Raw genomic sequence first — 15,964 nt, 5'->3', positions numbered from 1 at the left:
CTTATTGCTCTCACCTGCAGATAACCTCACACAGGACCGATAACCCCCGACATTTAACCCCTTCCTTTCTTTTTCTTCAGCCTGGCTGGTGGTTTGCTGAGCGTTGTTGGAGTTGTAGCCCAGCATTAGCAGGACCCAGGATGCTATTTTGTCCACCAAGAGTTACTCTTCTCCACTCCCGCTTTGCCATTCTTCTTTTTTATTATTATTTGTTCATTTATATAGCGCCATCATATACTGCACTTAGTCTTTCCATTAAATTGTAATGTCAGCTATGGCTGAGTGTTTTGAGAGTGGTGGTTAAATCACCCTTACCCCGTAATAATATGTACTCAAATTATCAGCCTTTCTGCTTGGAAGTCATGGCTTTGGTACCAGAACCTAGCATTTGGTGGCAGAGGAACCCCGCTCCCCCCCGTCAAGTCGCCCGTTTCTCCTGCTGTAAAGACCTTAATCAGTCATCGGTCTCGTCTTAGACGTCTATTCCATGAGTGTTTAAATCCCTTCACTGTATTACCCTCTACCGCTTCTGTTGGGAGGCAGCTCCACTTACCTACCACCCTCTCAGTAAAGTTAAGCTTTCATCACTTTAGACTTGGCACTTTAGAAGATGTCTGCCCCTTAGCCTGAGATTGGGGTAAAAATGTTAAGACTCGTTACCAAATCCTACTAGGTCATAAATTGTGTATAGAAACCGCAAGAAACGGCTTTATACATTAAATTGTGTAAATAAAATACGTTATTACTCCAAAAACAAAAATGTCCGTGTTTGGCCAATCAGAACGAAGAGAGATACGGTACGGTGACGCAAAATGCCCTCCCGGCCTAAAAACAAGATGGCTGCAGAATCCATGCATTTAATCTGCAAATGCTTTTAGTCGTGAAATATCTATATTCGGTACAGAGCTGCACGCGGTCCATTCCTCGGGGGCCATGAATTCTGTGTATCCTGACACTTCTGCGCTCCAGCTGGGATATCCTAACACAGCGGCCCGTTTGCGGCCCTCAAGGACTAGTTTATTGTATATAAACATACATGGGATAGGAAAGCCCTGAAAGGAAGGAAGTCGGACAGAAGAGCAGCCTGATACCCGGGGCAGGAATGAGCATAGACCATGATGTCCCCTCGGGATGGCTAGGGTGATGGGAGTAATCCATTATCTATGCACTCCGTCGCTCTTTGGGGGGGATTAATGATGTAGGTGGGCGGGTCTCCTAACATTGGTGGGCGGGTCCGGTGATGTTGTGGGCGGAGATAACCCCAAATTCTTTAACATTGTATGGGAACGGGAAGAAAAATGGCGGGGAGTGGGGCGCATTAGCGGCCTTGTTCACTGTGCCGGTGGGAGGACACCAGTGGGTGCAACAAAACACTGTGGATACATGTTCAATGGTTATTTTAACTCAGTGTTTAATAGGCATGAAAATCGGAGAAAAAATATCGCAGGTTTCAGTCTTTAGAGCAGGAGAAAGAGACAGACTAGATGGGGGGAACGGGGCTGATTCCCCGGGAGATTGTTGGATTCTGTATAGAGCTGCAACTAATGCCACTGTGCCCCTGAAATGCCTTATACCCCCAGATATGCCACATGCCCCCGCCCCCTGATATGCCACTCTGGGATATGCCGGGGCTTCTATGGTGGAACACCGGAAGTTCACGCCACGCCAGTGCTCCGTCATAAAAGCCCCGGGCAGCAGCGGAGGATGTCTGCATCGCACAGACGTTCACCGGCAGCCAGAGAGGAGGATCCGGGTTCCCTGCAGCGCTGCGGAGGATCTGGATCTTAGTCTTATAGTCAGACTAATTTGAGGTCGGATTATAAAACGAAGAGTATTTTTTGGAGCATTTGTTCTAAAAAACCCTCATCTTATATTCGATAAAATCAATTATTATGGATTTTATCGATTAGTTGTTGCAGCCCTAATTCTGTATTATATACCGTATTGGCCCGAATATAGGCCGCACTTTTTTCACCCACTTTAAGTCTTTAAAGTGGGGGTGCGGCCTATATGCGGGGTCTAGCGCCCGACGCCCGGGACATGCAGCAGGGTTAGGATGCAGATCCCCCACAGCGGTGCAGGGGACCTGCATCCTACTCCCCGATACGCTCAGACAGCCTCCCCTGCCAGCACTTCCCACGGGGGGAGTGCCAGCACGGGAGATTGTCTAAGCGCATCGCGGGGGGCCAGAAACTTTTTTCTTTAAAAAAGCACCTAACTTTTAGGGTGCGGCCTATATCCGAGCCAATACAGTATTAATACATTTAGAGCGATGTGACGGCCATAACGTTCCTGAATATTTAGCACAGAGCTTAATTAACATAGAAAAAAAAGATGCCCAGTGAGCTTTAGTGAGCCCTCGACGGGGCTTCATAAACCCACGTGAAGGGGTGAAAGGAACCACAGACATTGGAACCACAGAATTCCAACTTGGTCAGGAAAAAGAATGCGATATAAGTCAAGGAAAAGCCAGCACCAACCAGGAGATGATGACGGCCTGAAGCTGAAGCTTGAAGGTCATTATAGTCGCACAGTTCAGCGGATTACAAATGGCAACATATCGATCGAATGACATGGCGGCCAGGACCAAGCACTGGGCCACGGTTGGAACTGCCAAGAGATAGAACCTTCCATTATGAGACGTATCATGTTCGGCAGAATGTTGGTGGTGAATAGCATTTCAGACAACGACATTTGGGTGAGAAAAAAAACACACGAGGGAATGAAGACTTTGGTTGCGCTCCACCAAGCAGATAACCAGGCCATTCCCTGCCAACGACACGACGTAGACCAACAGAAACAAGAGAAAAAACAGAACCTTGAAGCTATGAAGGTTCCAGAATCCTAATAGCAGAAGTTCAGTGACTATCGTCCAATTTCTCCCACACATTCCCTAGAGACGCAAGAAAAAAAAACCCAAAAAAGGAATTTTACTCTATTTTTGGCTATATTTACGCACGAACCCAAAGGCTTTAAGATCTGGTTCTTCACTATTACTTTACTAATGTGTGGGATTCATCCCATGGACACGGGATGATTATCCCTCCCCGTTAAGTTATTGCTCCCCCGTTTAGTAGTTTTGTCCCCAAGTCCGTAAGATAAACTAGTTTATTGATAATTAAAATACCAAAAAATCATTTATGCAAATTAAAACCCTTGCTAAATCCTGAAAATACTCTGTCACCTGTTTTTTTTTCTTTTTCAATCGAGATTTAATATATGCTGAAATGGTTAAAATTCTGAATCATTTAAAAGAAATAAGACATTGGAATGTTTTTTTATATATTTTTTTTTTTGCGTGATTTCATTCTACACCAAAAATGACTTTAATGAATTCATTAAAGCCTCTTACCTCAAGGACAAGATATATTTCTTTCAACATAATCTACATACAAAAAAAATAACATATTTCTATCTTTCATTAATTACCCCAGGGGCTATTTCTTTAGATCCCAGAGGATAATAGGGATTATTTTTTCATTATCAGTAGACATCTGATCAGCGCGTTATGTTTCTCCTACCGCCTAATTGCAAATATTAAAAACGAATCATTTCTGTTGTATATGTAATAAATGTTCACATAAGGCCATAAGCTTCCTTAAGCGTAAATGTATGCGGGTGTGAATGTACAGAATAGAAAAATTTAAAAAAAATCTGTAAAAAAAAAATCTAAAAACAAATAGAAAAGTGTGGCATTTCTACATCTAACAAAAAATATAAAATGTAAAAACTTAATTGAAAATAAAAACATTCTGTACAAAGCCACCACATGTTACACACTACTGAATAATGAATGAATGAATGAATGAATGAGTGAGCGAATGAGTTACATACTGGACTTATGGTCACATTCCAAGACACTTCCATAGCTGACTTCTTCTGCAATCATACATTTACACATGTATCACGCTATTTAACACGTGTATGTAATTTTTTTAGCGCTTAACCATATTGGTTGATGTATATGATTTGCCGCAAAAGGGAAACCCATGAATATTCATTTAATACAGAAGTAAAGAGGCATTCAAATAAATCAGCCTTTATAATACACCTTTAACATATTTTCTATTCAAATCAAATTGGCCCTTAGAGCAACCCTACAGAAATGTTACACGTTCTTTCGTAAGCATGTTCTTGATTCTTGCTGTCAACAGCTAGACAAGCAAAAGTCCGCTGACAATGAACGGCCATAACGAATTTACTAAGATTACTTTTTTTGTGGTTAGTTTTAAGCTGCGTACGCTCAGAAGTCTTTCATTTGGACCCATTTCCTCCAAACGTTTACAGATTTCTGGATAGCTCTCCTGATATCTCGATTTCTCAAGCTATAGATAATCGGGTTAAAGAACGGGGTCACAACCACGTACATCAGGCAAAGGGCCTTGCTCACATTGATGGAGTGTACTCTACGCGGAACCGCGTAATTTATCGCCAGCGTCCCGTAATACATGCACACCACGGTCAGATGGGAAGTACAGGTGGAGAAGGCTTTCCATCTCCCGGACACGGATGGGATTCTGAAGATGGTGAGGAGGATGAAGGTGTAGGTGACAACGATAAACAGAAATGGAGAGAGGACAAGCGGAGCGGACAACAGAGAGGTCACCAGCTCAACGGCCGCGGTATCCGAACATGAAATATCTGCGACGGGGGTTATGTCACAATAGAAATAGTCAATGATGTTGGAATCACAGAATTCTAACTCTGCTAAGAAAATATAAATGATGAAAACCAACGAGAAGCCCAGTAGCCAACACACAATCACAACGTGAAGCTGCAGCTTGAAGGTCATGATACTTATGTAATGTAATGGATTGCAGATGGCAACAAATCGATCGAATGACATGGCGCCCAATAGTAGACACTGCGCAACCGTTGGAACACCCAGGAAATAGAACTGGATCATGCACCCCGCGACGGACATGCTGCATTCCCCCGACGATATGATGGCAAGCATGTTGGGCATTATGGTGGAGGTGAATAAAATGTCTGACAAGGACATCTGGCTGAGGAAAAAGTACATGGGAGAATGGAGACTTTTGTTGGACGCCACCAATAAAATGACCAGAAAATTTCCGGTTAGCGACGCGAGGCTGATCAACAGAAACAAAATTAATATTAGAATCCGGAAGTTCTGAATTTTCCCGAACCCCAATAGCAGAAATTCCGTGACGGCTGTCCGATTTCTCTGGTACCGATTTCTCTCCTAAAAAAAAGTAGAAAGAAAACTTAGTGACAGTGTCTAATCTATCGAATCTAGAGACCAGCAGAGCTGTGCTGGGGAGGACTAGGCATTCCTTTAAGGCTGGTGGACACCAAATGATGTGAGGCTCAATCCTGTGGCCAAACGCTACGTGAAGGTCGGGCAGATGCAGCACCCGCTCTGCCACTAGAATGGCAGATCACGTAAGCATGGGGTGATGTTGGTCACCGACCATTTGCCCAATGTGCCGGATGACCAGTCCAAGCAGGTTCTCCAATCACTCACCGTTAGATATTCGTTTTGCTTAAATATCTAAATGTCTCCGTGACCAACGACCGGTCGGAACCACAGCTTCCATGACAGACGATCGCAGCAGGACGATGGACCGGGAGTGCTGTAGGTCCTCCTTCTTGAAACGATGGAGGAGAAAGTAGAGGTAGATGTGGTCTCCATGCCCTCTAACGGGTTCTTATGCCCTTTTCCTATACTGGTCAGGGCGACGTGATTACCATTTATGCCAAGGGATTATCTATAGACTCTTCCATAGAGTCCTTCCAGCCTGCCGCGTGATTACAATACATGTTCCCGGCACTCGTGTGTCACGGACACCTAACGTGAGCGTGTATTTACAATCATTTCTTACCTTATTCCGATCAGGGCCGATACCGATGAGCCGTGCAAGAAGTTACGACATCAGGAAGCCCCCTGGCCGTGAAAAAACTTTAGAACCCCAGAAAAAAACGTCCGATGGCTTTAATTCCACGTGATTGACGGATTGGCTTTGAAGGAAATGAAATGAACTCATCTGAAAAAATGACAAAAATGAAATGGTAGAGACCGGTGGTTTTTTACCCATTTACATCACATTTTAAAAATACATTATAAATAAATAAATAATATTACAATATTACATATTATTTATTGGATTATTGAGCACCAACATATCGCGTAGCACTGTACATTTTGTCCCCAGGGTCATCGAGAGGTTAATTAATTTAAAAGCATTTTTTTTAATTATTCGTATTTCCCATAGTTGGGGGCATAATAAAAAAATGCGCACCAGCTGATTAATCTCATTAAATAATGCATTTTAAAATAAAGTATTTTATCTGAATAAATAAATTTTGTAAAAGTTATCACATAAAATAATCAGCTTGGGTAAAAAAAGAAAAAAATTGGTAAAAGATACATTTCTTGTCGGAAACATATAAAGAAGGCATAAAAAAAAAGCTCTTGAATTTTTATTTATTAAATTAAATTTAAATGTATTAAATTATCGGTTACACGTGACGTTTTATCATTTTATTTCATTTCTGTTATATTTGGAAAGAAATATATTTATTTTTAAAAAAATACTGTAAAAGAGAAATGAACAAATAGATTTCAAATAAAAACATACTATTAACTATATATTGTATTCATATATATATAATTGTTTAAAATATGTGGATTCGATTCAATTCCCAAAATCTTTTTTTTTGTTCAAAACAAATTTTACTTCTATTTTACATTTTTTTTTCAATTACATTTTGGACGATCTAGGGTCTATGAAAGTGAACATTTTCCAATATCAGTTTTAAGCCAGCAGAGGCCTGTATATTATTAGCAGCAGTGCTGGTGCAAACCCTGCAGCAGATCGATTCTTGCTGAGCTTAGTGGGTGGTAGATAAGTGGAACAGCCTCCCAGCAGAAGTGGTAGAGGGTAATACAGCGAGGGGGCTAAAGCATGCATGGGATAGGCGTATGGCTCCTACATCTAAGACGAGAATAAGTACTGATTAAGGTCCCAAAAATAAAATTGTCTTATTCGTAGTTTTTTAACGGCATGCCTAATTGTCATGTGACACAAAGCAGGTTCTTAAAGGCTTCTGCCATAAAGCAACAACAAAAAAAATAAGCTACTTTTTAGTTTTTATGTGATTAAACCTTAGGTGGGAAGAATAAAATGACTGACCGGCCAAGGTTTAACGACTAAACAGCGCTGCGGAATATGAAGGCGCTATATACAGCAATCAATAATAAACATTAGCACGCTAGATGTGCAGTTAATGGTTTGTCTAAGTGGGACAGCAGCTTTAAAGACACCCACGGCATTTCGTACTAAATCTTTAAGAATTTGAGTTTAATCTCCCACCCCATTCAGTGTCCCTTTAACCGTATCCTCGGATGGTCTTCTCTCTCCTCGGATGGTCTTCTCTCTCCTCCGATGGTCTTCTCTCTCCCTGTATGGTCTTCTCTCTCCTCGGATGGTCTTCTCTCTCCTCGTACGGTCTTCTCTCTCCTCGGATGGTCTTCTCTCTCCTCGTACGGTCTTCTCTCTCCTCGGATGGTCTTCTCTCTCCTCGGATGGTCTTCTCTCTCCTCGTATGGTCTTCTCTCTCCTCGGATGGTCTTCTCTCTCCTCGGATGGTCTTCTCTCTCCTCGGATGGTCTTCTCTCTCCTCGGATGGTCTTCTCTCTCCTCGTACGGTCTTCTCTCTCCTCGGATGGTCTTCTCTCTCCTCGGATGGTCTTCTCTCTCCTCGTACGGTCTTCTCTCTCCTCGGATGGTCTTCTCTCTCCTCGGATGGTCTTCTCTCTCCTCGTACGGTCTTCTCTCTCCTCGTATGGTCTTCTCTCTCCTCGGATGGTCTTCTCTCTCCTCGGATGGTCTTCTCTCTCCTCGGATGGTCTTCTCTCTCCTCGGATGGTCTTCTGTCACCACATGATTGTAAGCTCATCGGACGAGATCCCCTCATTCTCCCTGCTTGTGTCTCTTGCATGTATTTTTGGGGTTTATTAGTTTAATGGTGTATTTATATTTTTTGAATTAATAAATAAAAATGACTAATTCTAGGCAGGTGGCGATGAGGTTTTATGAATGAGCTCTTACCTCACGGAACGGGTGCATTTTCTCCAATATCGGCTCCGCTCAGAAAGGAGGCTTTTATGTTGCACAGCTAACACCCTCCGGGACTCGACTCAGCCCCCTAGATAATAAGTTAAGATTTCCAATCATCAGAGGACGCGTTAGAAGGTTTGTCGGTGCTTAATTTAGAACCCTAGAATTTACCGGCAGATCGGGCCCGCTCCCCCCGTCTAGTCACCCGTTTCTCCTGCTGTAAAGACTCCAACCTTAATCAGTCCTCGGTCTCGTCTTAGATTAAGGAGCGTACCTGGGAACTTTCCGGCCTCGGCTACCCGGAGCCCTCACTTGAGGGATGTGGGTAGGAGGTCCCGCTGGAGGTCGATGGGAGGTCACCACCAAGGTTGGTGGGCCAGTGGGTGGTCTCCCAACATCAGTTGGAGGTCCCACTGGAGGTCGATGGGAGGTCACCAGCAAGGTTGGTGGGCCAGTGGGTGGTCTCGCAACATCAGTTGGCAGTCCCAGGACATTGTAGGACACACAACATTTTTGTAGTGGGAATGGGTCGTGCCGCAACGCCGCTCCCGTGACCCGGAGATCCCCCGCAGTGACCCGGAGACGGGGAGAAGCAGTCTATCCCGCGCATGTTTAAATGCTCTACTGATCAGTAACCTTCTACTGGTTTGGATTCAGAGTCTTCTTACCTTCAATGATTTGCTGATGCATCTGAAGCACTGGAGGTCCAAGAGAGAGAGGACCATACCAATGTCTTCTTAATGGGGGTCGGCAAACATTTTCCAAAGTCAAAGAGGGAAGTCCACTGCTCTCCTGTTTATGATAATTGGCTGAATACATACAAATACATGAAACACATTATAATATCTTCAAAGGGTTCCTGTTTAGTTTGGTCGGCCCCTCTTTTAGACCCCTGTACCCCTCTCTCCTCCTCCCCTGTACCCCCTCTCCTCCCCTGATGCCCCTCTTTTCTAGGAGCTCCGAATGTTGGCTGGGTATGAGGGTATTGCAGGGTTCTACAGCAGGAAGTGGCTTTATAAATGAAACGGGGTAAATAAAACCCATTCTTCTTCTAAATGCCCCGCTCAGGTACACAAATAGGTGTCAATGTGTCAAATTCGCAACCCCACAGGTTTTGCGCATGCACAATATATCCAAGTAATGACTCCATTAGAATCGCAAAGCTGATTCTAACGTGATTATTTTTTATGCAGGCTCATGTGGTCACCTTAATGTCCCTGCTCAGGAAATGCCTAGCTGAGGTGTGCAGGGAAATGTCTTCCCCCATGCTGTCACATGATACACCGAATCCGGTGTCTGCGTTTATTCAGATATATAATGGGGGGTCCTTTAACTAGATGACCCCTTTAACTATGGAACCAAATGTATATTAAAGGAACCCTCCAGCCATCGTATACCCATTAATGCACACAATAGCTGAATGGTGCCTACAAGACCCTCCATGTGCATGCACAGAAAGGGTAGTACATACATGGATTAGACTCCTAGCAGAAGCAGTACATTCAAACACAGAAAAGGAGTTCAAGACGGTCTGAATAAGCTATAGTTTAATAAGTAAAAAGTGGATGAGCTGGGATATTTTCTGCTGCCCCTGCGCATGTTTCCCGCCATCCTTTCCATTTAAAGTCCATACTGTGTCAGCACGGTTTCATAAGGACCCTCCTAGGCACCATATGGCTGCCGCCATCCGTCAGTAACTATAATAGAATAGGCTATTAAAGGGTTAATATTTGGGGAGTCTTAGGGTCAGATCATATCCCAGGTACAGTCCACCAGAGTTCATGTAAGGAGATCATGAAAGCCCGCAGCAGGTGTGAAACCTCAGGCCTGAGAAAGCTTTGTTTACAAAGCAGGGCTGTCCAGCTCGGCCCTAATTAACATGAAATTAACCCTTTGTGAATCAGCGCAATGTGTTTCGCTCTGGTGGCGCCGGACCCTCTTTCGTTGATCCGCCATCCCCATGATGCCCTGATCTCTGTATAGCAGCCCCTTTTGTTTTAGGACGCCGGCTGTATTTCTACTTAGTTACACCGGCAAACTATAACCTCTGCAAATCCAGAGCGTGGGTTAAATGGCCATACAATTACCCTGGAGCATAATTATCTGCCCCAGGTGGGGAAGAGGCAGGTGATTGTGATTATTTGCCCCAGGTGCTGGGAGGGGTATATACAGGCCTGTTCTGTGCTCTCCCTCATTGTCTTGTGGGCAGAATGGGGCAGTGGGTTAGACTGAGTTGTCCGGTTCTGGTGGTCCTGCTCTTTGGGCCGGTGTTTGCCGTTTCCAGTCAGCAGGTCCTGGCCAGGGACTGGTGGAGCAACAGGCCTCAGCCTAATCCTTGGTCTGGTTGGGGGTCTGTTAGACAGTATGGCGGGGTGGTTGGTCAGCCCCGGCAGCTGCAGGCCTCTGGAGAGCATCCTATCAGCGTGCGGTGTATGGAGGACAGGATGGAGGTGTCTGTGAACAGGGATCTGTATAGAAATGGGAGGCTGGTGAAAGCCTCTGATCTGAGCCTCGGACCCAGACTGTGTAAACCCAGCTCCGGGAGCACAGGGACTACGGTGATCTTCCAGTATGGGCTGCAGGAGTGCGGCAACACCTTACAGGTGAGACTGGGGCAGTGGTGGCTTACAGGTGAGACTGGGGCAGTGGTGGCTTACAGGTGAGACTGGGGCAGTGGCGGCTTACAGGTGAGGCTGGGGTTGGAGAGGAGGCCTTTGGGGTCTGGGTGACTTAGGTGGAGGAACTCTATACATGGCTTCCTTGGTTATTTAAGGACTGTGCAACTTCACCTGCGATCCTATCTCTGGCTGCATCTCTTGCTATAACCCCCAGTGTCTTCCTTGGCTCTGTGGCTGGTGGTTCATTTCCTAGCCTCATCTTTATCTGCTGCATGCACGTCGAGCTCCTAGATGCCTCCACGCACCCATCTGCTCGTGGTTGTCCTGGTCAACAATGCTATGGAGGCACGAAATGGCTCTTCATTGCATTCCTAAATCCCTTTAGGCAAACACTCTGTTGGGGCCCCTGTTGTAATCTGAGCAAGTTGGGTTTTTCCGATAAGTGACTGATCTGACTTCTTAGTGTTGTGGTGGTCTGTGCTGGGGCTGAAGCTTCGCTAACTGCTTGTGTCCTGTTCTATTAGCATAATGTAGCATTTAAGTCTGCCAAGGGGAACTCATAAACGCCTTCTTATGGACCCAGGTTGACCGCGTTGCTCGCATGCTTGTGCCATCATGATGCCCAGATATGGTTTGCCAATGAGATGTTGTACTATGTTTCTGAAATTGTCTTGTGTCTCTAGCATGATTGTCTTAGCAGTAACTGTACCTGTATACATATTTAAAAATATATACACTCGGAATAGGCTTGCCCCATTTCATGGAGTTATGACTCCCCTTCTTGTGCTTGGCTTTTGTCTTTATGTTCTGAACGGGGTGCCCTAAAGCTTAAGTTGTGTTATTTGGGAGTTGTGTATAAAGAGTTCTTGTACAAAGGGAGCAGTCTGAAACAGTCTTATAAATAACCTGTCTCTAATCCCCACAGATGACCCCTGAATTCTTGATCTACAGCACAAACCTGACCTACAGCCCAACTCCATCTGGGAACTCTCCCATCACCAGGACCAACTCTGCTGTGGTTCCCATCCAATGCTACTACTCCAGGTAAATGGGTTTCTGTTTTTAAGATCTTATCTGAAGCCTGAAAGAGGGAAATGCAAACGCTGCCTGTCCACATACTTGTCACCTCTGCAGACATGGCAACGTGAGCAGCAACGCCATCAAGCCAACGTGGAAGCCCTTCAGTGCCACCATATCTGCAGAGGAACGTCTGTCCTTCTCCTTGCAGTTGATGAATGGTAATTTGGGTGGTTAGTCTGGGTTATGGGGTGTAGCTGAGACCCCACTAACCCCTCTGGTATCTGAATTCTCTTTACAGACATCTGGTCGGCCCCAAGAACCTCTACAGTCTTCAAGCTGGGTGAAGTATTCCACATTCAGGCTTCTGTCGCTGTTGGAAACCACGTGCCTATGAGGATCTTCGTGGACAGCTGTGTGGCCACTTTATCCCCTGACGGCTCCTCCGGTCCCCGTTATGACATCATTGGTTACTATGGGTAGGTCACACTACATGCCCAGGTGTTTCTATGGCTGCAGGTAAATCCATGTAACCCGGTTCTGCTTGGCAGGTGTTTGTTGGATGGCAGAGCGGAGGATTCATCCTCTGCCTTCAGATCCCCGAGACCCCGTCCAGACACGCTGCAGTTCATGGTGGATGCTTTCAGGTTTACTGGGACTGATGCCTCTGTGGTGAGCATCTCTGGCAGTTTGATCTCCTGGGTTTATACCTCCTTTAGGTGTCTCTAATATCCTTCTGAATCTAGATCTACATCACCTGTAACCTGAGAGCTGCTGCAGTAAACCAGGCCCCAGACCCACTAAACAAGGCCTGTTCCTACAGCAAATCCACCAACAGGTGAGTGTGGTAATGCTGCTTGTTCTATTGCATGAAATGCTGTTTAGTTTGGCTTAATTTAAAATAGAAGGTTCTAAAGGAAAGTGGTGGTTATGAAAGAACATGAACAACTGGAATGAGGCTAAGTCTGATAAGCTTCTGATAATTGTCCCATGTCATGTTCACAACTAGCATGTATGACTCAAATCACCATGATTGGTCAAGTAGGGCACCTGGGCTTCACTGGTGGCATGCCAATCTTCCACTGACTTGTTGCTTGTCCATTTTCTGTTCAGAACCTTAAGGAAGGTGTATTAATGACTCCCATGTTGTCTCCTCAGCTGGTCGGCTCTTGAAGGCTCCAATGATATCTGCGGATGCTGTGAGACCCGTACCTGCACCGCTCCAGCTCCGTTCAGAGGCGGGAGGTCTTTGAAAAGGGAGGCTGCATCTGGTGAGTACAGATTCTGTACTACAACCCCATCAGCTACTCCATGAAACTCATCCTCTCTGAATGTGAGTGGATTTGTCATGAGTGCATCCTGGATATTGGTGTCCACTGAATTCTTCCTAAGCATTTATTTAATGTAGATATCCTGCTCAGATGGCTAGTACGGTCAGACACCAACATGGTTGGGGCATTATCTGTCCTATCTTGCCCAGCCACCTGTATTTAAGGCTGGCTGCATAGATGCAGCAGATGGCTGGACTCTGGGTCAGGGACCTCTGTGTTCTCTTTAACCCAATACTATTCACAGGACCCATAATAAATGATTGTGGATCAGGAGTTGATGGGTGTTTGGCTTATTAAATTCTGGTTATTTAATGTTGAGTAAGAATCCAGCTGGTCCCTTTTATGTAAAAGCTTTTGAGGGCCGCGCAGAAGTCTTGTCTTAATGGTTGGTGATTTTTATGTTGCAGCAATCTGTGGGCTGCTCAAGCTTCCCATCTGTCTTGTTGCAGATCAATGCTGCCCATTCAGGAACTTACCCATGTCTCTCCTTTCCACACAGAACCTCGTACGGAGCTAGACCATGACCTGGCCACCCTGGGGCCCCTGCTGGTGATCGGAGGAGAGCGTGGCCAGGTTCTGGCTGTGACTCGGGAGGCTGCGCAGGTGGAGCTGTGGGTGTTGGTGGCTGTCGGGTCCCTGAGTCTCGTCGCTCTTTCTCTCTTTGCTGTGGTTGTTGTGAAATACGTAATGAGGCGCCGAGCAGCAGAACAGAAATAAACATTGAAAGCGCTTTGTATCTGAATGGTTCCTGGTCTTGTTTCCTGCGTTCTGTGTGTGAATGACACGCGTGGTATAGATCTAGGCATGTGCCGGCAGTAATGGGAGGAGATCCTGGGTTTAATGGGTAAGGAAATGGGATTTCAAAAGATTCCTTTTGGCGCTTCTTCTGTTAGAGCAAACACTTAAACAATGCATGCTGGGGCATGAGAGCCGATTCATTCTCTAAATGAGTAGTAATAAGGTGGCTTTCTACAATTAACAAATGGTCTATATTGTTCTCACATCTCCAATATGGAGCAGGGAAGTTAGAAATAATGAGATGCATATTTTAATCCTCCACATCCCCTCATTCTTTACTGATTAGGAATGGTTGGGTCGGAGCGGGCATAGCACCCTTCACCCGTGGGTTAGTTAACCTTTTCCCCTCCTAGTATTCTACCCCATGCATTTTGGGGTAAAGGATGTCTGTGCAGTAGCAGGAAGCATTAATTATGAGGTATGGGTGAGCACTTTCTACTTTCTTATTGACCTTGCATGCCCTCATCTCAAACTTGCAAGATTTAAAGCTGCAAGCACATGACGGCCTGGGCAAATGTCTGGTGCATTAGTGAATCTGCTGGCTGTTTTGTGTGCCGGTAAGCCACGGGAGTTGCATCTTGTCAGGGGTGTTAAGGATTAACAGATCTGACCACTCCACCTTTTTTTTTTAGTGAATAGACTCGAATTAACTATCCATCTGGGCTGGAGTGCTAACCAGAAAATTCTACAGCTGAACCTCAGCGACGTTACCAAACTAATAAGCAGAATATCAGTTCACCAAGCAGGGCTTTCTTTTGGAATTGTACTGGTGGGAATATTGTTTACCAAGAATACATATCACTAAGACTGTCTTACCTTTTTCTTTTAAAGTATTTCTCTTTACCTATCTAGCTTCAAACCCAATAACACTCCTTAATACCAGAGTTAATTAACTATATAATTTTTTTAATGTATATACATACTGCGCGCGCGCCACCCCCCCCCCCTCACCCAAAAAAACAATAACCGTCAATTTCCAAATCTATCCACTAAGAAAACACTAAATCCAACAAACAAACACCGGGTGTCAAAAAAATAAAAAAAAATTAAAAATAAAAAAAAGTTAATGTATTTACTGACACTAAAGAACCGGAGACGTCTTCATTCCCTCCCTCTTAGGACCATCGCTTATTATGTAATACCCATCAAATTGATTCATCGACATGAAGTCGGCTATGGTTATGTGACATCGCATCACCGTAGCTGCCTTCATGTCGACGAATCCTGAGACGGGTATGACCTCATCCGCGATGGGTTCCTCTGTACTCCTGTTAATAGCTTCGGGTCGCGTAAGTCCATTGGAGAAGCAGAGTGTTCCTGGCGTTTTTTTTAGAGAAATATTCTGACAGCTCCGTTATGTAGTTGATGAGCCGATATATTTTGATTTCTCTGTGTAAGTCTATGAGGGGGTAAATGACATTCTGGCCAAAAGTGGCAATAAAAAAAAAAAAAAAAGCCAAACCGCTGGAATGACACAGAACACAAACTGCTCCTGCTTCTCGTTATTGTATAGGTAAGAGATTCATAATGGCTCATCAATGGTGTATGATAATTTAAAAGCAAGTATTGAGCAAGGCAAGGTGTACAAGTTCTCAAAGCTCAAAAATAAGCTCAAATGTTATTAAAAATATAGGCTCAAACTAAGATGCACAAATATGATATATATGAAATATAAGTGTATCTTTGGATTAATATGTTAAGCCTCGTGTTGAGTTATAGTGATGAATGTATTTGCCATGTGGTGCGCTGATATGGAAAATGGCGGCTAGCAGCTGTGCTGCATGAAAGGGTTAAAGAAACAGGGACGTACTAAGCAGCATGATGGGATGACTGGCTGCAATACTCAGCGCTATCACTAGGTGTCAGTACAGTTTTCACACTCATGGTAAAGCAAAGTGTTCTTTTCTGGGAATATATTTTTGGGGATTTCGGGTGGAATATTAGTTACATATTGTGTTACACACATTTGACCTGTTTCTGATAAGAATATGGCTATAAATAATTTTTATATATGGGGATTATGGGCAGAATATTATGGTTACGCATGCTTAGTACCGTATTCGACAAGATCAGATATGTTACACGGCACGTGCAATCATATCATTCCATCCATAAT

General features: G+C 44.5%; 3 protein-coding genes across 3 annotated transcripts in view; 2 read left to right on the top strand and 1 right to left on the bottom strand.

Moving 5' to 3' along the window:
- The window catches only part of TM4SF5 (transmembrane 4 L six family member 5), a 94,799-nt gene that overhangs the window by 72,990 nt on the left and 5,845 nt on the right, over positions 1–15,964 (top strand). The window lies entirely within an intron of this gene.
- Positions 4,244–4,957, bottom strand: LOC128491599 (olfactory receptor 11A1-like). Its single transcript, XM_053463916.1, has one exon. The coding sequence runs from the start codon at positions 4,955–4,957 to the stop codon at positions 4,244–4,246; it is 714 nt and encodes a 237-aa protein (XP_053319891.1).
- Positions 10,295–13,767, top strand: LOC128491598 (zona pellucida sperm-binding protein 3-like). The gene is made up of 8 exons (XM_053463915.1): positions 10,295–10,687; positions 11,628–11,746; positions 11,837–11,940; positions 12,021–12,198; positions 12,271–12,391; positions 12,466–12,557; positions 12,878–12,990; positions 13,550–13,767. Exons 1-8 carry the CDS (start codon positions 10,295–10,297, stop codon positions 13,765–13,767), a joined length of 1,338 nt encoding a protein of 445 aa, XP_053319890.1.

This window comes from Spea bombifrons, chromosome 4 (genome assembly GCF_027358695.1).
Source record: "Spea bombifrons isolate aSpeBom1 chromosome 4, aSpeBom1.2.pri, whole genome shotgun sequence".
Classification (NCBI taxonomy): domain Eukaryota; kingdom Metazoa; phylum Chordata; class Amphibia; order Anura; family Pelobatidae; genus Spea; species Spea bombifrons.
The sequence above is the reverse complement of the archived record's forward strand: the minus strand, read 5'-3'. Positions and strand labels throughout refer to the sequence as shown.